Source organism: Lynx canadensis, chromosome B1 (genome assembly GCF_007474595.2).
Source record: "Lynx canadensis isolate LIC74 chromosome B1, mLynCan4.pri.v2, whole genome shotgun sequence".
Taxonomy (NCBI): domain Eukaryota; kingdom Metazoa; phylum Chordata; class Mammalia; order Carnivora; family Felidae; genus Lynx; species Lynx canadensis.
In genome coordinates, this window is record NC_044306.2 from 69,008,804 (window position 1) to 69,032,227 (window position 23,424).

The 23,424-nt window shown below is 39.0% G+C and overlaps 1 protein-coding gene across 1 annotated transcript in view; it reads left to right on the top strand.

Annotated features, from left to right (window-relative positions):
- Window positions 1–327: 327 nt before the first annotated feature.
- CB1H4orf45 (chromosome B1 C4orf45 homolog) overlaps window positions 328–23,424 on the top strand; it is a gene marked incomplete at its 3' end in the record, with an annotated part of 101,558 nt that continues 78,461 nt past the window's right edge. Inside the window, 1 exon segment of the mRNA XM_030311893.1 lies at window positions 328–535. Within this exon segment, the coding sequence (XP_030167753.1) occupies window positions 409–535 (127 nt within the window).

Sequence of the window (23,424 nt, forward strand, 5' to 3'; positions counted from 1 at the left end):
CTGTAGCCCAGTGGCTGTAGCTCACGTCTCTGTGGCTCGGTGCCAACAGAAATGCCTATGGAAAGGAAAGCCTGCTCTGAACAGAGAGCTGACTGCTTTGTGAAAGATGAGAAGACAAAGCCTAATACAGTGAAACTTCTTTAGAACATTTTCCAGGGAACTGAACATTTTGAATGTTCTACGTGGGAAAACATGCGCTGGGAGAGCAGCACAATGACGCATTTCACTGCACTTCCACTTGCCAAACATTCCAGGGCACCCTGCACACGAGGCTAATAAACTGGCTTAAACAGGAGATGGTCATGAGCTCAGGAAAGCTTTCCTCCAGCCCCGTCTGTGGTTACACAAAACGGTCAAAACAGAGGCCAGGTCTGTTCTCAAATACCACGCTCTGGAGGAGGGATAAGAATGTCCTATGGTTCCTGGGCCAGTTCAGGTGGCTTAGAGAAGGGCAAAACAGTACCTTTATAGACACTACAAAAATCACTTGAAGAAGGAACAAACATCTCTGAGTGGAGGGAACTACACCAGTGTGGTAAGTATCCTCTTCTGTAAATGTTGGGAGATGGGGCCCTTTCACTTTTACTCTTTGTGCTCTTCTCTATTAAATGCTATTCCATTACGTGCTATCATATCATGGTTCTCATGTTTGAAAATCCCTCTTCTTGTACGTTGTAACTTATTTCAGATCATCACAGAAACTGGAAGACTGAGGACAAAATCACAGAATACCAGGGAGCAGGGCAGACCACACTATGGTTTGAGCAGCCTTATGGAAACGTCTGGCTCCAGGCTCACTTTGGTTTTCTTCAGAGTTTCTTCAGTGGGTGCAGGAAATTCTACTTACTGGGTTTGTCAGTAATCTAGAAGTATCTTGGTATTTTTCAGATTACCAAGTATCTGTTGTAATGTGACTTTGTGACACAACAGATAAAGAGATCAAGATAGATCACTGCTGGAGACTGTGTTTCCTAAGAATGGATGATAAGCATTAGCAGATAAAAAAAATGTAATCAATCAAGTAATGGAACAAGGCAGGAATGAGAGGAATGTTTTTCAATTTAAAATCTAGTGTAAGTTTTGCCCTTAACAAAATCAGAGAAAATGTAAAGAATCAGAGGGAATTTTTTTAAATCCACAATGAAGGAAGAAAAGTGCTCCTTAAATAGATGAGTAAATGGTTTCAGGCATAAATGTATTTATGTGTAGATGTGTAGAGATTTTCGTCTCCCGTTAGGATTAAGTAATTTTTTTAGAGTAAATTTATTCAGGAGTTGATTAGTTTGTCAGTAATAACAACCTACTTTTTGTAGCTCTTTAAAAAATGACCTTAAAAATGCACAAGAATGGTATTTGTTTTAGAAAAACATGAATAATATATATTTTTTAAACTTTTCTGAATACTTGTGGTCGAACAGAACTGATAGAGTCACGGTCACTAAAGGGGAATTCTCCGAAAGGCCTCAGAAAAAACAGTAATGAAAGAAGGAGACAACCAAATACCCAAGTCTTAAAAAGTTCCAGCTCTCTGTCCACCCACCCCACCCTTACCACGCCCACCCCACCTCCCCAGGGATATGAAAATCTCCCGGCAGGTGATGGACTGTGCCAGAGTCAGTGTTGATGCTTAAAGGTTGAAGCTGATTTGTAAACAACAAAAATTCAATAGATATCATCCCTGCTCTTAAAATACCTCTGCCACACTGCCACTGAGGGTTTCTCATTGGCCACTTGTGACAGAAAGCTCCTAAATGGTCTCCAGTGATCCCTACCTCCTGGTACACATGCTCTTGTATAATGCCCTTCAATACGGGCTGGATTTAGTGGCTTGTTTCTAGCAAACAGAATGTGGCAAAGGTGATGAGAGGTCATGTGCTAGATTAGGTTACAGGATAGCTGTTGCTTCTGTCTTGGGTGCGCTCTCTCACTTGCTCTCTCTGAAGAAAGGCAGCTGCCATGTTGTGGGCTGTACTAGGGAGACAGCACAATAGCCCTCAAGGAATCAACAACCTTGTGTGTGAGTTTGGAATCAGATCCTCTCCCGCTGAGCCTTCACAGAAGACCTCGGCCTCGGCTGACACCTGGACAGCTGACACCTGGACCGCAATCTCATGAGAGACCTTGAGCCAGTGGCACCAACCTGAGCAGCACCCAGGGGCCTGACCCACAGAAAGTGTGAGGAAACAAATATCCGTTGTTTCTTTTGATTTTTGTTTTCAGTCCACCTCCTCATTTCCTGCACTGTGCCCCCATCTCTCTCATTGTCAATTCCCACCTTCACATTTCTTTTACTTTTTTTTTTTAATGTTTACTTATTTTTGAGAGGGGAGAGGAAGGGCAGAGAGAGAGAGAGAGAGAGAGGGAGGATCTGAAGCAGGCTCCGCACTGACAGCAGAGAACCCAATGTGGGAGTTGACCTCACAAACCAGGAAATCATGACCCTAGATGAAGTCTGCTGCTTAACTGACTGAGCCGCCAAGGCGCCCCTCCTTTTACTTCTTCTGTGGACAATTTAAAAGGATCTGTTTCACAGGCTCTTTTATTCTATAGCCTCAGGGCTTCTCCTTTCCACCTTAAGAGGCCTAAAAATAATAAAGTAAGCTTTTAATCCGAGAGAAACTCTAGTGCTAGCTGCTGTAACAACAGTTCTCAGCTTATGTCGAGAAATTGTTCGTCACTCAAAATAAGTAATGTACCTATGATTTCATCAACTTGAAATATTCTAGCTTTGAAGAAAACATAGTCTAGCTTTGGCATATTTTATAAAGTAGAGAATAAAACCTTTGATGATGAAACACTCTATTTCCTATTATTTACACTTTAGATAGTAATAAAACACATTATTTTCAAATATTTTCGTTATTTTGGGGCTACCGTTTGATGTGAATTATTGCTAGATGTTGGAGAGAGTTGTCCACTCCTGAAATCTCTGTTTTTTAGCCTTTTGGGCTCAGCTATTCCCTCAATACCCCAAATAAACTGCTTTGTGCCACTCCTTTTCCTCACAGTGCAGAAATTCCTCTCTCTTCCAGGATTTTGGAGGATACCCTGAAGGTTTCTGTTCCCATTTGTCACCATTCTGTCTGGAATTTCTCCCCCCACCCTGTTCCTGCCAGAGTTTTGTTCTATGATGGGCCCTGCCCTGCTTTCTTCAACTTCCCTGAAAAGCCACCAACAACAGGCCGCTGAATGGAAGCACAGCAAAACACAGATACCAAACAACTTAAAATTAGATGTTTCCTGAAATTAGACTTCTCCAGTTTCTTGGATAACCTCAGCATGGGGAAGTCCTGACTATCCTCCTCAGGGACCTCTGTGCCCCTTCCTAACTGACCCCCCCAGTGTGCCAAACCTTCTCTTACATCTTGCTATTTTTCCCCCAGTCTAAGAGCCCCCAGATCGACTTCCCACCAGACCTTAATTTTCCTTAATACAAAGCATTTCAACTTGGTTTTGTTTAAACTTCCCCCATCTAGGTAGAGTGACAGTGAGGAGTGGGGAGGGGTCTCAACTTCTACCACCAAAGAGGCTCCAGACCCATTCATGTGCTCCTTCTTAGATGTTGTTATCCTCTCCTCAGTTCAAACTGTTTCCTGCCATTTAAAATAACAGTTTTAGGGGCGCCTGGGTGGCTCAGTCGGTTGAGCGTCCGACTTCGGCTCAGGTCATGATCTCACGGTTCGTGAGTTTGAGCCCCGCATCGGGCTCCGTGCTGACAGCTCAAAGCCTGGAGCCTGCCTCGGATTCTGTGTCTCGCTCTCTCTCTGCCCCTCCCTGCTCATGGTCTGTCTCTCTCTGTCTCAAAAATAAATAAAACATTAAAAAAAAATTTCTTAAATAACGATTTTGAATGTTACATTAAAGTTTAATAAAAAGATTACATTAAAAATTCTAATAAAACATATAAGAAAAGTTGTTCTCCCATTGAAATCCTGCTGAATGTGCTAAGAAATTTTTCAAAGAAATGGAGTTTTTTTCTTAACCCTAGATCAAATACCAGTACTGTAAACTAGTGTATAAACTATTTCAAGTAATTATGAGCCCTCTTTGAGGATCATATCAGGATGTTCATTCTATGGTTTGGCAAATGATTGGTAAATATTAAGAAGCTATATCTCATATCAATAGCAAATGTCTGACATTGACATGAAACATTACAATGTAGAGCTGCTGTAAATTATGCTTGGCCTCAGGAAGCTGGATGAAGATACACTGAGCTTCAGACCTTGGTTCTAAGGAGGAGCTTTAGAAAAACATATATCATTTTAGATGACATTTAATTGCTTATTCTCCCCAATAGGTGTAAATTCCATTATAAAAATACATTTCCTTGGATCAGTGAGAGGGTTCGTTCCTGGCTATGCAGAGGGAAACCTTCCCTCACTGCTTCCCTCCTGGTTGCTAATTGCATCCATTTCCTTAAAATTTTCTTTTTTAATGTTTATTTATTCTTGAGAGAGAGAGAGAGAGAGAGAGAGAGAGCAGGAGACGAGCAGAGGAGGGCAGAGAGAGAGAGAGGGAGACACAGATCTGAAGCAGGCTCCAGGCTGTAAGCTGTCAGCACACAGCCTGACTTGGCCTTGAATCCACAAACCCGAACCACGAGATCCTGACCTGAGCCGAAGTCAGACACACGCTTAACTTACTGAGCCACCCAGGTACCCTGGATCTAGTATTTTCAAAGGGAGCTGGGAGTTTGTAGAGAAAATAACTTGAAGCATGTCTGGTGATCTGGTTGTGTGACAGGAAGAAAGTGAGTTGACAGGAAGAAAGTGAGTTGGGTAGAGGGAGGGTGCTGATGGAGGAAATTTTTCACAGGTAGATTTTTCCAGGCAGGACAAAGACTTACTCCAAGCAACAATGAAGTATGGCATAGTGCACTGAATTCAACTAAAGACCTGAGGGGTGGAGTTGAGGAGCTTCCAAATCAAAAGTACCTACCCTGACCCAATGCAGCCAGCAGTATACTCATTAAATAATAATAATAATAATAATAATAATAATAATAATAAAGCTGTCATCTAAAACTGAGTTGCCCTTTGGAACCCAAGAAAATCTGTTGGTGACACTCTAAGAGAGCAACTCATAGAGGAAGGGACTTGTTTCCCTTCCTGTCTTGTCAAGGAGTCTGAGTCAGAATGGCGGTACATTGAATGGAATGGTAGCCAGGAGCCCACTGGTAACTGTGTGAACTGAAGAACAGAGATTAGTAGAATTTCACTTTGGCCAGTGGAGAGACTTAAGCAAAATGTGTTTGAACGACAATTAAGTTAAAACTTAAAGCAGAGAATAGAGAAGATTGTACAGGCATTGGGGACTTCCAGAGATCCGTACTGGTTAAGGGAGAAGAGGAGAAATTTCCTAGGGGCTTGATTTTCTGTGATTATAAAGCTAAGAGGGGCATTAAGCTAGGAAAATCTGGGATTGAAGGTTACTGTCACCTCATTTGTATTCACAGGCTGGAAAGCCATAATAACCCAGAGAGAATAGTTTCTACTTACAATCACTTTTTCCTATGGGAGAATTTCAGTCATACTAAAAGTACCATTTTAACTGATATGATTATAGAAGATCAAATTTAGATTCCAGTTATAATAACACAGAAAAAATTAGCTGGATTTGAGAATTCACATTCTGTGTCATGAATGTACAATAAGCCAAAACTTTGACACTAAAGTCTCTGAAACTCACTGACCTCATTAATAAATCACGAGTAATAATTCTGTGTCATAACATTATTGTGCAGATAATGAGAAAACTCTTGGGGGAGTATTTAGCACAGTGCCAGGCACATAGTAAATGTCCAATTATATTTGTTCATTGCTCGTTAAAGAAGGTTTTGCCAGAAAATTAAACTGGTCGCCAAAGAAAGACCACATAAAATGTTAGAGCAAACTCTAAGGGCTTTTGAAAGCCAAGGCACCATGCATGAGAAAGAGAGATGACAGTTTCTTTTATCACGTAGAGTAGGGAGAAAAGCACCCTGAACTGAGAATCAGGAAGGTGGTTTTTTGTCCTGGCTCAGCTTCCAGCTCCCCTGTAGGCTTGGTTAGCTCATTAGCTAACCTCTCCCAGCATCAGATTGCCCGAGGGAAAAATGAGGGGCTCAGTCTCCATAATAGCTAAGGTCATTTTTAACAAGAACAATTCACATATTTGTAAGATTTGACCATTACTGTTGCTAAAACACTTGCTTTAATTATTTATCATTTTTTGATGCATAGTATAGCAATTAGGGGATAGCAATTATAATGTTTATGGTTTTAATTTTTTAAAAAAAGCGGTGCTTTTATAGAAAAAGCTTAAGTGTGTCATGATCCCCAATTAAATTAACTACAACTGTGGGAAGTTGGATTGATTAGACAGACAGGGAATAATAACACCACTATATTCCTGGTGCTAATATCTGAATGATAGCTAAATGAGTAGTAGGAAGAATACAAATACTTTCCAGAGTTGGTCTTGCAAACCCAAATATAAAAAGTAAGGTTATTATGGTCACCGTTTAAATGTGTATTAGTCATGTGTATTTTCTAAAGGGAGAGCTGGGAAGTGGCAAAGGTGAAGGGTGGGGTGATGAGACTAATATTACGAGTATTTACTGAGTACATACTATGTGACAAGTACTGTGACAAACATTTTACTTTTTTTTTTTGCCCTTCAAGGTAGGCACAATAATTCTCATTTTATAGAAAATCAACCTGCCAATATTACACAGAACAGTTGTTAGGACTAGAAGCCAAGTGTCTGACTTCATTCTGTGAGTTTTCTAAATTATTGCCTGAAAACAGGAATATAGGGAAAGGACATAAAAATATTTGGTGCTTATGGGAATGCAAGCTAATGCAGCCCCTCTGGAAAACAGTATGGAGGTTCCTCAAAAAACTAAAAATAGAACTACCCTATGACCCAGCAATTGCACTACTAGGCATTTATCCACAGGATACAGGTGTGCTGTTTCAAAGGGACACATGCACCCCCATGTTCATAGCAGCCCTGTCAACAATAGTCGAAGTATGGAAAGAGCCCAAATGTCCGTCGATGGATGAATGGATAATGAAGAGGTGGTGTATATATGCACAATGGAGTATTACTCTGCAATCAAAAAGAATGAAATTTTGCCATTTGCAACTACGTGGATGGAACTGGAGGGTATTATACTAAGTGAAATTAGTCAGTCAGAGAAAGACAAAAATCATATGACTTCACTCATATGAGGACTTTAAGAGACAAAACAGATGAACATAAGGGAAGGGAAACAAAAATAATATAAAAACAGGGAAGGGGACAAAACAGAAGAGATTCATAAATATAGAGAACACACTGAGGGTTACTGGAGGGGTTGTGAGAGGGGGGATGGGCTAAATGGGTCAGGGGCACTAAGGAATCTACTCCTGAAATCATTGTTGCACTATATTCTAACTAATTTGGATGTAATTAAAAAAAATAAAAAATAAAATTAAAAAAACAAAAAACAAAACAAAACAAAAAGAAATGTATTTTATAGAAATAAAAGCACTACTATATAACAATCTAAAAAAAATTTTTGGTGCTTAAAGTGTAAGGAAAGATTCGCTGGCACAGGGATGGCAAAGCTCCCCAATTCCCAAAGTTTCCCATATTCCCAATTTGAGTATTATTATGTGACTTTAGCAAATTCTGACCTATATGCACCTGGAAATTCATACCACTCCTGTATTATAAGAGTTTCTGGTCAGTATCACATATATGTCATTAAAATGCAAAGCTCAATGCTTCCCCAAATGCTAGAACAAGGTATTTTTGCAGGGCCACAGCACAGGCCTCTGCAGTTGTACTGTTGATGTGGCTAAATTGGCGAAGCCAGACAATAGCCAGAATTTCACTTGTGCCGAGCAGCAAAGCCTGTTTGTTTCATTAGAGGAAGCTGCTACTGATTCATAAACAATAGGGATTTTCTCTAATAGAAGTGCATCTGGTGGCCACAGGAGATCATCTTTCATCCCCTATAATGAGTTCAAAAGCTGTCATAACATTTTATGATGATTTGGGCTTAATTGTAACTGTTGTATTAGCCTGTTGTGTATATAGAAATCCACACCTAGTTAATACTTTTATTTATTGGCCTTGGTTTCCTTTTTCTTTTATTTATCCTGTCTTCTTTTGTGGTATTACTACTACTCACTACTCACCCAAGCTGGAAAACTGGGGTCATCCTGACTCCTTACAATGTCTACTCGACACATTCCCAAATGTGTCTCTTCTCCGTTCCTATCACCTCTGCCTTGGCTCAGGCTCTCATCTTTTCTTTCCTGAACCAATTCAACAGCCACCAGCTGGGGACTCCTGTCCACAGGCTTTTCTGCTCAAGCTCATTCTCCACACAATCGAGCATCTTCTATTTATACCCAAGACCAGGCTCTACCATTAAAAACCTTTCAGGGGTCTTCCTTGTGCACGGTCCCCTTTGTCCCCATCTCAGTCAGGACCTCCAGCAGCAGTGAACTTGAATTTTGGCTGTTTCTCCCACCTCAGCCTTCTGCTCAAGCTATCCCCTTTGTCCTAATGTCCTCTCTGCCCACCCTGTCCTCCATTCCCCCATTCCTTACCTAGATGCTCACCATTCTTTGAAATGCAGTTCAGATGTCACTTCCTCCAGGAAGCCCTGTCTCACCACATGTGAGCCCTCACCTTCTGTCCCAGGCTTTGGTAGGTGATCTTCCTTTCTTGTGCATTAGTACACTAGCAGCTTTCTTCAGAAAAGCAAAAATACTCTCAGGATTTCTTTCAGTTAGCAAAAACAGGTACTATTGTAGGTCTTTTGTAAAAGCAAATGTGAACTAACATGAACTTTCAGAAACCGGGGAGACTCTTCCCTTTATGCCATTTCAGATTACAAAAGGTTCCTTCCATAGAGGGGCATCTGGGTGGCTCGGTCAATTAAGTGACCAACTCTAGATTTCTGCTCAGGTCGTGATCTCATGGTTCATGGGATTGAGCCCCATGTCAGGCTCTGCACTAACAGTGCAGAGCCTGGTAGAAATTCTCTCTCCCCCCCCCCCCCCCCCCCCGCCTCTCCTCTGCTTGTGCTCTCACTCACTCTCAATAAATAAATGAATAAATAAATAAATAAATAAATTAAATAAATAAATACTAATAAAAGGTTTCTATAGGACTGCTCTGCCTTTGGATATTAAGGAAACCTGTGTTTACTAAACATATTACTGTAATAATCATTGACCTTACTACATTTTATCATAACTCTCTGTTGATGTGTCCGTTGCCCTCCTATAGAATGTTAACTCATGCTGTTAGAAGTAGGATAGAAAAAGGTCAACAGGCAGATAGTAAAATACACAAGAGACATGACCAGAAGGGTCATAGAAAATAATGCAAATGACTCTCAAACATATGAAAAGGTGTTCAATCTTGATAATAATGAGAGAAATATAAATTACTATGTTACCGTTACTTATCTGTCATAAATCCAAAAGTCTGACAACGTACCCTGTGTGTGAGGCTATATGGAATAGGCATTCTCACACATTGCTGTTGGAATACAAATGGGTACAATCATTACAGGGGGACATTTGGCAATATCAAACAAATTTATATATGCTTTTATCCCTTGGTCACACTTCTAAGAATATATCCCAAAGGTGTTCTGCAAAATATATGAGAAGATGTATGTAGAGAGCTATACTCTGTAGCACTTTTTATAACAACAAAATATTGGAAACAGCCCATATAACAATAGAAGACTGGTTGGATAAATTATGGTAAATATATACAATAGAGTATTTTGAGGGTGTCCAAAAATGAGAAATATCTATATAATTCCATAAAGTAATTGCCAGATGTGTTCAGTGACAAAAGCAAGGTGGAAAACGTGTTCAGTCGACTACCGTTTTTCTGAGAAAGGGGAGGACAGTATATATTTACTTATAGTTTTTAAAATTTTTCCTAGGGCACCTGGGAGGCTCAGTTGGTTAAGTGCCCAACTCAATTTCGGCTCAGGTCATGATCTCATGATTCATGAGATTGAGCCACATGTAGGGCTCCGTGCTGACAGCAAGAAGCCTGCTTAGGATTCTCTCTCTCCCTCTCTCCCTGCCCTTCCCCACCTCTTGCTAGCATGCACAAGTTCTCTCTCTCAAAACAAACAAACAAACAAACAAACTGTTTTTCTGTAAGGAAAAGGAAATAACGGGATGGAGATGACAAGAATAAAAGCTAGACATTTGTAAATATTTCTTATTTTAAGGATTTCACTTTGGAACCAGGAAAATATTTTACTTAATTGTAAAATACTTTTTAAAAAAACCCTAACATGAAACAAAGCAAATGAACCTAAGTATGTACTGAGTTGGTGAAATAATTTCACAGAAAACCAATTTTCCTCCTCTATTTTGCCTTGCCTCCAGCCCTTTGCCATCAGAATTGGGAACCCTGAGCCCAGGACAGATGTGAAGTTTGTAATAGCTTCTTTTGTTTTTGTTTTTTTTTAATGTGTATTTCCTTATTTTGAGAGAAAGTGAGCCTGGGAGGGGCAGGGTGGGGGGGGGGGAGAGAATCCCAAGCAGGCTTCATGCTGTCAGCACAGAGCCTGGCTCGGGCCTTGATGTCATGAACTGTGAAATCATGACCTAAGCAGAAATCAAGGGTCAGACACTTAACCGACTGAGCCACCCAGGTGCCCCCATTTGTAACAGTTTCTAAGATGAAGGGGAAAACTGTATTTCCCTTCATGGGTTAATGGGAGGTCATCAGCCCAAAGCCAAGATCTCCTTTATTTTCTGCTTATTTTACTAAGGAATTACTTTTCCTCATCTAGCTTCTTCCTTCCTTTCTCTTCCCAGCACCACAAAACCCACGAGCCCAAGGAGCAGGTTCCTATCTTCCACTAGTAGGTTTCCAATACAGACAGCTTGGAAAATGATAGGTCTAAAGACACAGATAGGGAATTTTCTGAGAGAAGCTTTCAGCTAGGGATAGAGAGCCCTGGCTGTAATAACCAGAACTAGGCAACTTAAGAAAAAGTAGAAAACTTCTGAAACTGCAGAGGGCCACTATAGAGGGCACAAAGATGCAGCGCAAGTCAGGATCAAAGAAAATGACACCAAAGAAGATCAGTAGCAAAACCAACACCAACTCTTGTTGCCTACACAAGGGAAACAGGATCATTTTCTGTTTAGAAGGGTTGAGCGGTTACAATGAGGGGCATTCCTGTATAACATATACATACACCTATGCTGTCTGGTCCTCACACATCAGGTTCTCTGGAAGTTGGTGGGGCGGGGGGGGGGGGGGCAAGATGGTTCTTTGGGACCTACACCTGTGAACAGAAGGAGATAGAAACATGATTGGGCAGAGGGAGAAGTTGAACTGTGATGAGGGCTCAACAAATTTTAGTCCATCACGTAAAAAAATTGTTTTGGGGCAGACAGCAGTGATTGGCTATTATACTCCCACCTCACTTAGTCACCTGACACAGGCTGTCCAGGAAAGGGCTCAACTCCCAACAGAAGGGGCAGTTGTCTGAAGCTAAAGCAAACCCTGAAGGAGCTGTCAGCTGGAGACTGTCTGCTGACAGCATTTCCTGCAACTAGAAAACAAGCCCTTCCTTGAAGGGGAATCTGGGTGGCACATCTCTCTGCCTACCATGCTACCAAACCTCTTCATAGTTCATAAAGACTCTTTGTACTTTTAAAAAAATTTTTTAAGTTTATTTATTCATTTGGAGAGAGAAAGAGCACAAGCAGGTAAGGGGAAGAGAGAAGGAGAGACAGAATCCCAAGCAGGCTCTATGCCATCAGTGCAGAACCCGACGTGGGGCTTGAACTCACAAACTGTGAGATCATGACCTAAGCCAAGATCAAGAGTCAGACACTTAACCAACCGCACCACCCAAGTGCTCCAAGACTCTTTATATTTTAATTTTTTTCGAAGACAAACAAAAGGTACTACATTTAGTAAAGAACCTCATATATTCAGTGTTGAATTTGAAATTATCATTAGAATTTCTATTCCACGGATTATCAGGTTGATGGTCAACATTATATTTCTGGGCAGGCTGAAATTAGCTGTTCATTCACTTATTCACCCCACAAACGTTTATTAAGTATCACTTGCATCGAAGTGTCTGGAAATTGAAAGATGAATAAAGATGCTTTTCCCATGAACTCTTGGGAATTAGATTCTAGTGGGGTGGCAGATAATTAAATAGACAGGACAAATGGTAAGAGTTTAAAAGACAGGTATAAGCAATACGCTATAGAAGTTTAAGGGTCATGAAGCAGAAAATACTCAGCTATGTCTGCAGGCATCCTCCTGGGAGAGGACAGGTGGCTTCTGGCTCTCAGATGACAAGAAATATTTGCATAGGAACATTATAGGAAGAATGAATTGTATGTGTAAAGACTCACAAGAATGAAAGAGCATCACATGTTATGGGAACCATAAATAAACTGATATGACCAAGGCACATAATTGTAAGTATCAGAATTGGGGCTGGGAAGATACATAGACATAGATACAGATATAATTGTTCATTCATTAATATAATTTTATATTGTAATTTATCTAGCCAGTGTTTCTGAAATACACTTAATCATGATTTGTGGTTTTTGCCTATTGTTTTGTTTGCAATAACACCCCTCTGCAGGACATTCTTTGGGAAATATTGAATGAGGTCTTGATTGAGCCTGCCAGGTTATCTGTGACATAAGTCTATTCTAGATCTAGTACCTGAACAGGTCTGTTCTGACTTGATACTGACAGATTTAAAAAATGTATTATTAGCTACAGTTTCTAGGAATGTTACGACGGTATCCATCTCTCCTTGGATACTGGAATACAGAACTTTGTTAGAAGGAACACCATATCTCCCTGTTGTAAAGAGTCCTTAACAACCACCCAGTTCGTGGCAGAGACAGGGAGAACAGAGACTGCAGTCTTTGACTCTTTCTGGGGCTAAAACCTGAGCCATGGCATCTGTATCATTTCGAGAGCCAGTATCTTCCACAGTGGGAAAACGGATGATTGTTACAGGTAGAGTTTTTGTGTATGCTTTCACAAGGAAATTCACAAGAGATTTCACAAGAAATTTCACAAGGGATAAATTCTTTATCCCTCACCTCTATGATGTTCAGATATGATACTCACGTAATGGATGGAAGAATGAAATAATCACATTCGTTTATTTTATACAATGCTGCTACTCTTGCACACAGTGTGGGCATCAACACCATGCAACCATCAACAGATTGGCGACATCCCAGTTTTCACTATACCTAAGCTAACTTTCACAAAGGAACATTTTTATATCACAAAGTTTATGTTTCTTTAATGGGAACTACTTTGATGTTAACAAAAAGTATACGTTTGATCAAATTTTAATTATTACTGATTTAACCTTTTTGTGTTTTTAGAAGTTTGACGTATCTGGTTAATAAGCATTTTGGCAAAATGCACATTAAACCCCAGAACAATTGTTGGCTTGCATTTTCCTTCAACTTGCTTTAAATGATTTGAATGGTGTTTCTGTGTGGAATTACAATAACATGTAATTAAATAGAATACTGTATGACTAATGGTGATAAGTCTGCAAGAAATAAACTAAATTTCGTCTTATTTCCTTCATAATTTGAAGTCATGAGCATATTTTATAAGCTTCTCCCCCTTGCCTATCTATGAAGTTCCACTTGAATCATGGGAAAGCTGGCCCCACCTATTTGCTATCCATGTACGATTCCAGTATACATGTATACAAGTATCAGCACTGGAAACCTGTACCCCACGAGAACAAACTTTATCAACTAGAGTACAATGCCTCCTTGCAGTACCTCTTGCCTTTAGACTTAAAGACTCTAGTCATTTCCAAAGTTACTTAGGTGAACGTCTTTTCCCCCCATCCCCTTCAGTTAGACTCTCTTGTCACAGTCTGAATTCCTTCCTGGAACCCCCCTACTTCTTAAATTATTTTTAAAAAAATTTGTATGCATCAAAATTTGCTCTTTGTGCTGTAAAGTCTATTGACAAATTCATAAGGCCATGTACCCACCATCAGAGTACCATACAGAATAGTTTGACCCCTCTAACAATCACTTGAACTTCACCTATTCATTTCTTCATTTGCTCTCCCCGAGCTCCTAGCAACCATTGATCTTTTCACTGTGTCTATAGTTTTGCCTTTTCCTGAATGTCACAGAGCTGGAATCATACAGCATCTAGCCTTGTCAGATTGGCTTCTTTCACTTGCCAATATGCGTTAAGCTTCCTTCATGACTTTTCATGGCTTGATGGTTCATTTCTTTTTAGAAATATTCCATCATATGGGTATCTCATCATTTATCTATTCATCTATTGAAGGACACCTCAGTTGCTTTCAGTTTTTAGCAACTCTGAAAAAAAGTCTCTACAAACATTTGTGTGCTGGCCCGAGTGTGGATATGTTTTCAAATCAGTCTGGTAAATACCTAGGAATATGATTGCTGAGTCGTATAAGTCTGTGGGTAGCTTTGTAAGAAACTGCCAAACTGTCTTCCCAGGCAGCTGTGTCGTTTGCATTTCCACCAGCAACGGGTGAGCATGCCTGTTGCTGTGGCATCCTTGCTAGCATTTGGTTTTGTTTATTTGTTTTGTTTTGTTTTTTACTTTAAGCCATTCTAATAGGTATGTAGTTACATCTCACTGCTGTTTTCATTCAAAATTCCTTAATGACTAATGTTTATGGACTTGTTTGCCATCTGTATATCTTCCTTGGTGAGATGTCTGTTCATGTTGGCCTATTTTGTAATTGGGTGTTTCGTTTTCTTATCGTTGAGTTTTAAAGTTCTGTATATATTTTGGATACAAGTCCTCTATCAGGTAAGTGTTTTGCAAATGTGCAAATGTCTTCTTCCCAATTTGTGACTTGTCTTTTCATTTTCTTAGCACAGTCTTTTTCATTTAGAGGAATTTTTGGGGTTTTTTAAATGTTTATTTTTGAGAGAGAAAGAGAGACAGAGTGTGAATGGGGAAGGTGCAGAGAGAAAGGGAGACACAGAATTCGAAGCAGGCTCCAGGCTCTGAGCTGTCAGCACAGAGCTCGACGCGGGGCTTGAACTCACGAACCACAAGATCATGACCTGAGCTGAAGTCAGACACTAAACTGACTAAGCCACCCAGGCGCCCCCTCATGGATTACACTTCTGATGTTGTATCTAAAAACTCTTCACCAAACCCAAGATCACCTAGATTTTTCTTCTTTTTTTTTTTTCTAAAAATGTTATCCTTACGTGTTTTCAGTTAGATCAATGATTTGTTTTGAGGTGATTTTTCTGTTTCTTAAACTTTTCATTGAACATCAGCCAATAAATTTCCTCTTTTCCTTAAGCCAGTTTAGGTTAGGTTTTCTGTCACTTGCAACTGTTTTTCTTCACTGATAACTTAAAATTTCTTCTAATTTATGTCAGTGTATACTTAGTGTCATGTATTTACATAGTTCCAAGTTGTCATCTTCAAGAGATTTCAGTTTATTGATATAGAATAATTAACTTCACATTTTCCTGTATTTTATATTTAATTTCCAGATTTTCACTGTTATAATAAAGCTGCATGAATACTTTTGCATAGATTATTTTTCTCTTTCTGTTATTTTCTTGTGGTATATTTACAAAGAATGGAATTAGCAGGTGAGAGATAAAGGAAGACTCCATTATTCTACAAGATGATTCAGTGTGTATTTACTTAGTGTACTTTGACTGGTTACCTAATTTGACCACTCCATCAACTTTTATATTTCTATCAAATTTTAATATTTGCCTTTCAAAATATATTTTTGAAACTAATTTTTTTAAGTTTACATATTTAGAGGGAGAGAGACCACATGCACAAGCAAGGGAGGGGCAGAGAGAGAGGGAGAGAGAGCATCCCAAGCAGGCTTCAGTGTGCTGACAGCACAGAGCCAGACATGGGGTTCCATCTCACAATCCATGAGATCATGACCTGAGCCGAAACTGAGAGTCAGGCACTGAACTGACTGAGCCATCCAGGTGCCCCAAAACTAAATTTTTAGCATAATGCTCTGAAATTAAATTTAACAAATGTAAACTGAATCCCTATTCAATCTTAAAAACTTGTCCAGGAGGGGTGCCTGGCTGGCTTAGTCAGAAAAAGAAGCATTTGGAACTCTTGATCTAAGGGTCATGAGTTTGAGCCCCATGTTGGGCCCAGAGATTACTAAAAAAAATTAACAAATAAAATAAATAATTTGGGGCTCCTGGCTGGTTTGGTTTGTGGAGGTTGTGACTCTTGATCTTGGGGTTGTGAGTTCTAGCCCCATGTGGGGTGTGGAGATTGCTTAAAAATAAAATCTTAAAAAAAAATAAGTAAATAAAAATAAAAACTTGCCCAGAAACTTTGGAGTTTACAAAAATGAACATGAATAAGATGTTCTTTTTCTTCTAGAAGCTTATAATCTGTTACTATGTTTAAAATATTACAGGTTATGCTGTTATCCTATTTGTATAATGTAAATACCCATCATAGCATAGTGTGGTATTAAAAGGAAACACAAATCTAATTCCAAAGCCTTAAGAAATAATGTAAAAGATGTAGAAAAGGAGGAAAATTATATTACACTGCACCCCACAAACTAAACCATACATTTTGTTTTGTTTTTCTTGTTCATTTCTTTTCTTTTTAAATATCATAATTAGCATAAATTACCTCCTACATTATAGGTGGATTTAGAATGTATTTAGTTTGCATTTAATAAAGGGATAGAGAATCTCTTTGAAAAAAGTGTCAGTGAGTTCAACTTTTAAACTTTAAAAAAAGGTTGACATGTAACTGTTAAAAACAAAACAGGCTCAAAATGGAGTTACTCATGCTAAGCCTCACCTTACCAAACTGAGACTTGGCTCAAACAGCATAGGCTCTCTCAGAAATGGGTCTTACTTACACCAGGCTATGAGGCTAGCCTCATCAGCACTAGTTAGATAATCTGCCTGATAGATGCCTGCAATCCCCTAAGGGAAAGTAACCCTGTAATAACCAATCCGCTTTTTGCCTAGTATAATTTCCTTGTTCTTGCTTCATGCCTATAAAAGTCTTCTTGTTTTGCACAGCTCCTGGAGCTCCTTTCCATCTGCTAGACTGGTTCCAGACAATTCATGAATCACTGAGCAAAGCCAATAAGATCTTTAACATTTGCTCCATTGAATTTTGTTTTGTAGTAACACATACTCCAGAAAGTACACTAATCCAGTATTCAGCTTGATAACATTTTATGAAGTGAACACTGTGCCTATGTATTTACTTCTTACATCAAGATAGCCAACATTTTCATCACCCTAAAAAGTTGCTTAATGATCTTTCCCAGTCAATCCCCCCAAAGTCAAACAATGTTCTGCCTTCAATAATCCATATGTTTTTGATAACTGTGAGTTTAATCTGATAGGGCAAATTAATTACTTATACTTTTAAGACATTTTGTTTGTGGGCTTATTCTACCATAAAGGATTCACTAGCAGGGGTGCCTGGGTGGCTCAGTCAGTTGAATGTCCGATTCAGCTCGGGTCATGATTCACGGTTCGTGAGTTCGAGCCCTGCATCGGGCTCTGTGCTGACAGCTCAGAGCCTGGAGCCTGCTTCCGATTCTGTGTCTCCCTCTTTCTCTGTCCCTCTCCCCCCATGCTCTGTCTCTTTCTCTCAAAAATAAATAAACATTTAAAAAAATGTTTAAAAAAAGGATTCATTAGCAATTTGTTAAGTTCTAAGACATAGTGAGGAGATTTGTAAAGGTGTGATTTTTGCATTACAGAGATCTTATATGAAAACTAATATCACAAACAAAATTATGAAGAGATTTTAAAAATATTTTAGAGCATGGTTATATATCTTTAAAACATCTGTTTACAAAATAACAGGTTGCCCGGTTCTAGGTCCTATGAGGTTTTAAAATTTAATTACATTTATTTAAAAATACGTTCTTTAAATTGAAGACAACACAAACAAATGGAAAGATAATCCATGCTTGTGGACTGGAAGAACAAATATTGCTAAACTGTCCATATCCAAAGAAAGCTATAGATTTGATACAATCTCTTTTTTTTATAAATTTTTTTTTCAACGTTTATTTATTTTTGGGACAGAGAGAGACAGAGCATGAACGGGGGAGGAGCAGAGAGAGAGGGAGACACAGAATCGGAAACAGGCTCCAGGCTCTGAGCCATCAGCCCAGAGCCTGACGCGGGGCTCGAACTCCCGGACCGCAAGATCGTGACCTGGCTGAAGTCGGACGCTTAACCGACTGCGCCACCCAGACGCCCCAGATTTGATACAATCTCTACCAAAATACCAACAGCATTTTTTCATAGAACTAGAACAAATAATCTTAAAATGTGTATGGACACAAAAGACACTGAATAGCCAAAGCAATCTTGAAAATGAAGAACAAAACTGGATGTATCAAAATCCTAGATTTCAAGGTATACTACAAAGCTGTAGCAATCAAAACAATATGGTACTGGCACAAAAATAGACACATAGATGAATGGAACAGAATAGAGAGCCCAGAACTAAACCCGTGATTATATAGTCAAATCATCTTTGATAAAGGAGGCAATAATGGGCAATGGTAAAAGGACAGTCTCTTCAACAAATGGTGTTGGGAAAATTGGATAGGTCCATGCAAAATAAGAAAACTGGGCCACTTTCTTATACCATACACAAAATGTATTAAGGACATGAAGCCATAAAAATCATAGAAGAGACACAGGCAATAATCTTTCTGACATCAGACATAGCAACATTTTTCTAGCTATGTTTCCTGAGGCGAAAGAAACAAAAGCAAAAATAAACTGTTGGAACTATATCAAAGTAAAAAACTTCTGCACAGTCAAAGGAAACAATCAACAAAACTAAAAGAAAACCTACTGAGGGTGCCTGGGTGGCTCAGTCATTAAGCATCTGACTTCAAGTCAGGTCATGATCTCATGGTTCATGGGTTCATGAGTTTGAGTCCCACATCGGATGAACATGAGCCCCACTTCAGGTAAAACACAAGCCCTGCTTCAGGTGAGCCCTGCTTCTCTCTCTTTCTCTTTCTCACTCCCCCTCATAGGAATCTCTCTCTTTGCCCCTTGCTCACTTGCACCCTCAGTCCTTCTCTCAAAAGAAGAAGAAGAAGAAGAAGAAGAAGAAGAAGAAGAAGAAGAAAAGAAAAGTGTACTGAATCAGAGAAGATATTTGCAAATGACATATCCAAAAAAAGGTTAATATCCAAAATACATAAAGAACATATACAACTCAACACCAAAATCATGATCATGATCATCATGATCATCATCATCTTCATCATTATTTATTTAAAAGTGGGCAGAAGACATGAACAGACATTTCTCCAAAGAAGACATACAGATGGCCAACAGACACATGAAAAGATGCTCAACATCACTCATGTTGAAATGCAAATCAAAAGTACAATGAGCTATCATGTCATATCTTTCAGAATGGCTAAAATCACAAGAAACATAAGAAACAAGAAGTGTTGGTGAGGATGTGGAGAAAAAGGAACCCTTGTGCACTGTTGGTGGGAATGCAAACCAGTGCAGCCATTGTGGAAAATAGTATGGGGGTTCCTCAAAAATTTTAAATGGAACTACCCTATGATCCAGTCATCACAATACAATTTGCTCAAAGAATATGAAAACACTAGTTTAAAATGACATATGCGCCCCTATGTTTATTGCAGTATTATTTACAATAGCCAAATTATGGAAGCAGCCCAATGTCCATCAATAAATGAATGGATAAAGAAGATGTGGTACACACACACACACACACACACACACACACACACACTCACACAGAGCAATATTACTCAGCCATAAAAAAGAATGAAATCGTGCCATTTGCAACATCATAGATGGATCGAGAGAGTATATAATGCTAAGTAAAATAAGTCAGTCAGAGGGGCGCCTGGGTGGCTCAGATCATGATCTCGCGGTCCATGAGTTCAAGCCCCGTGTCGGGCTCTGTGCTGACAGCTCAGAGCCTGGAGCCTGTTTCAGATTCTGTGTCTCCCTCTCTCTGACCCTCCCCTGTTCATGCTCTGTCTCTCCCTGTCTCAAAAATAAATAAAACGTTAAAAAAAATAAGTCAGTCAGAGAAAAATAAATATCATATGATTTCACTCATATGTGGAATTTAAGAAATAAAACAAACAGGAGACAAAGCAAGAATTTCCCTCTTTCTTTCTTTCTTTCTTTCTTTCTTTCTTTCTTTCTTTCTTTCATTCTTTTTAATTTTATTCTTTAAATTTATATCCAAATCAGTTAGCATATAGTGCAACAGTGATTTCAGGAGTAGATTCCTTAATGCTCCTTACCCATTTAGCCCATCCCCCCCTCCCATATCCCCTACAGTATCCAAGAAACAGATACTTAACTATGGAGAACAAACAGATGGTTACCAGAGGGGAGGTGGGTGGGGGATGGGTGAAATAGGTGATGGGGATTACGAGTTCATTTATCACAATGAGCACTGAGTAATGTATAGAATTGTTGAATCACTATATCGTGCACCTGAAATAATATAACACTGTGTGTTAACTATACCAGAATTAAAATTCAAAAAAAGAAAAGAAAAGAAATACATTCTTTCATTCAAACTTTTTCATGAATTCCCACTTGGTCCAAATTAAAGAGATAGATGGAATAATTAATATGGGTTATTAAATTAAAAAGGCAGCATAAAAAATGATCTAATTTAACCTATCATTTTTCAGATGGAAATACTGAGGTTCAGAGAGCTAAGTGAGTTGCTTAAGGTCACACAGCCTTGATCAGAAGAATAGAAGTGTTCACTTGCCCCCTATTTATATGGCATATTTATGTGCATTATATCCAGATTACTGACTGAATAAAAAATTGATGTATTTAGTCAGATATCATATACCTACTAGAAAATCTGCTCCTGTAAATCAGGAATATTGTAGAATCCTACCATCTAAAGGAATGATCACAGCATGGGAGTTCTGTTAGAAATATATTAGAATTGGAAATACTCTCAAGGAAATGGCCAAAACCCAATATGATGAATGAAACTATAAGTGGTAGAAGTACATAAATGTGTATGTAATTTTGAAAAGCACTGCTCCATTAGCCTGGGTTTCAGACCCATTTATTCATCTCATTTTTTGCCCTGGGAAACTGTCACACTAATAGTTATGTCTCAAATTCAATTACTTTAAAAATAGAAAATGACTCTTCACACTGAACTGCCACCGGTTTCCTACTTGAAGAGAGAATAAAATTGTCCTACAGCAAATTCACCTGATGCCTTATCACTATAATTCATGAAGCAAATATTTTACATTTTTGAAAACTAATTCATGACAAAAGCTTATACATTTTAATGGTACTGACACATTCGGTTGGCTAATCTGCGTTTTATTCTGTAGACACAATATATGATTTGCCTGAATCAAAATTTATCTCTAAGGGACAGCAGTTCCAAATCAATCCTAACTTGCTGGTCATCTAAATCATCACTGATGTAATTTGTGAGAAAACAAAAACAAAAATAAAAACAAAGAAATCCAAAACATCAGTTACTGCTTTCACTTTGAAAAGCAGGACAAGCTTTGTCTCATATTCTGTTTTTTGTTTGTTTGTTTGTTTGTTATTTTGGGTTGTTTTGAAGAACAATAAACACTTTTATTATATGAACCCAAATGGGAAGGAGTAGGATTTATTTGCCTTTCTAGGCTTTCATTTAATTTTCCAAAGTTGATCCTTTGTAGGTTACATTAATATCATTAAAAAAAATTTTTTTAAATGTTTATTTATTTTTGAGAGACAGAGACAGAGACAGAGTGTGAGGAGGGGAGGGGCAGAGAGAGAGGGAGACACAGAATCTGAAGCAGGCTCCAGGCTCGTAGTTGTCAGCACAGAGCCTGATGTGGGGCTTGAAATCATGGGCCGTGAGATCATGACCTGAGCCAAAGTCGGACACTTAACTGACTGAGCCACCCAGGCGCCCCATAATATCATTTCTTTAAATCAGGGACGAATGCTCAGGATGAAGCAAGAAAAGTTTTTTGTTGTTGGGTCAGGGTTTGAAAAAATGGATGTTTTTGTTAAAGCTTAGCTGATTGTTCACTGTAAGCTGGGCACCATGCTACCTACTAGGAAATGGATACACATGAACCTCTTGCTTCAAGAGGCAAAGACTAGCAAACTGAGGCATCATCATGGCTTTTTTTCTTAACCTAACTTTAAGGATAATTGTACCTATTTCCAAAGGCTTGTTAGGATGATTTAGTGGAATGAAAGTGGCCTTTATATAACATGAATTCAATTAACTTTTTAAACTTTTTTTTCTTAAGAAGCTATTAAAAAAAAAGCTATCTTTTTCTTGAGAAGATGAGTAGAGGAGGGAGGGACTGGGGAGGGGACACAAGAATCCCTCTAAAATCTCATTTTGTCTTAAGAAGCCAGCCAAGTACACTCTACTTCCCAAAGTCTGAAGCCATAAGCAGGTGTGTAATGGGTATAAAGAGAAATAATTTAAGATTATCTAAGTTGGTGGTTTTAAAATGTTACATATGAATCACCTGGAGAGTCTTGTGAAAATGCAAAGTTCTGGGCTGGGCATTTCTACCCAGCTCTCAGGTGAGGCCCATGCTGCTGGGCCAGGGACCACACTTTGAGTAACACGGATCTAAACTTTTCTGGCTCTACCACTTACTTACTGTTGTACTCTGGACCATGTATTTACCACTCTGTGCCTCAGTGATACCATCTGTAAGAGGGCAATAATAATATCTACTTTGTGGGGTTGCTGAGAGTTTTAAGTGAATTAATGCACATCGAGAACTTAGAACAGTGCCTAGCATGTGGTAAGCTCCTATATGTGTTACGACTGTCCACAGATACAGATCACTAGCAATGTAACAAACCTGCTTGCTACTGTGCCCAGAAGATGAAGTTATTTATGACACTAATAATTAGAGCTCTCACAAAATATATTTTTTAACCTGCTGACTGTTTGCCTTTTGGATTTTCTTATAGATCTGGTCTAAATCATACTAAAGGAGACAAGTGCCATTAAAAAGATGTTATGGTGGGGGCGCCTGGGTGCCTCAGTCGGTTAAGCGTCCAACTTCAGCTCAGGTCATGATCTCATGGTTTGTGAGGTCGGGCTCTGTGCTGACAGCTCAGAGCCTGGAGCCTGTTTCAGATTCTGTCTCCCTCTCCCTCTGCCCCTCCCCCGTTCACGCTCTGTCTGTCAATAACAAATGTTAAAAAAAATTATATATATAAAAAAAAAGATGTGGTGGTGGAATGGCAAATTTTGGAATACTACATAGAAACCTCATTATTTTATGTAATCTTGGTTGGTGAAAACTATATGTCATTCTATACAGTCAGAAAGGGTAGAAAGATCTCCTTAGGG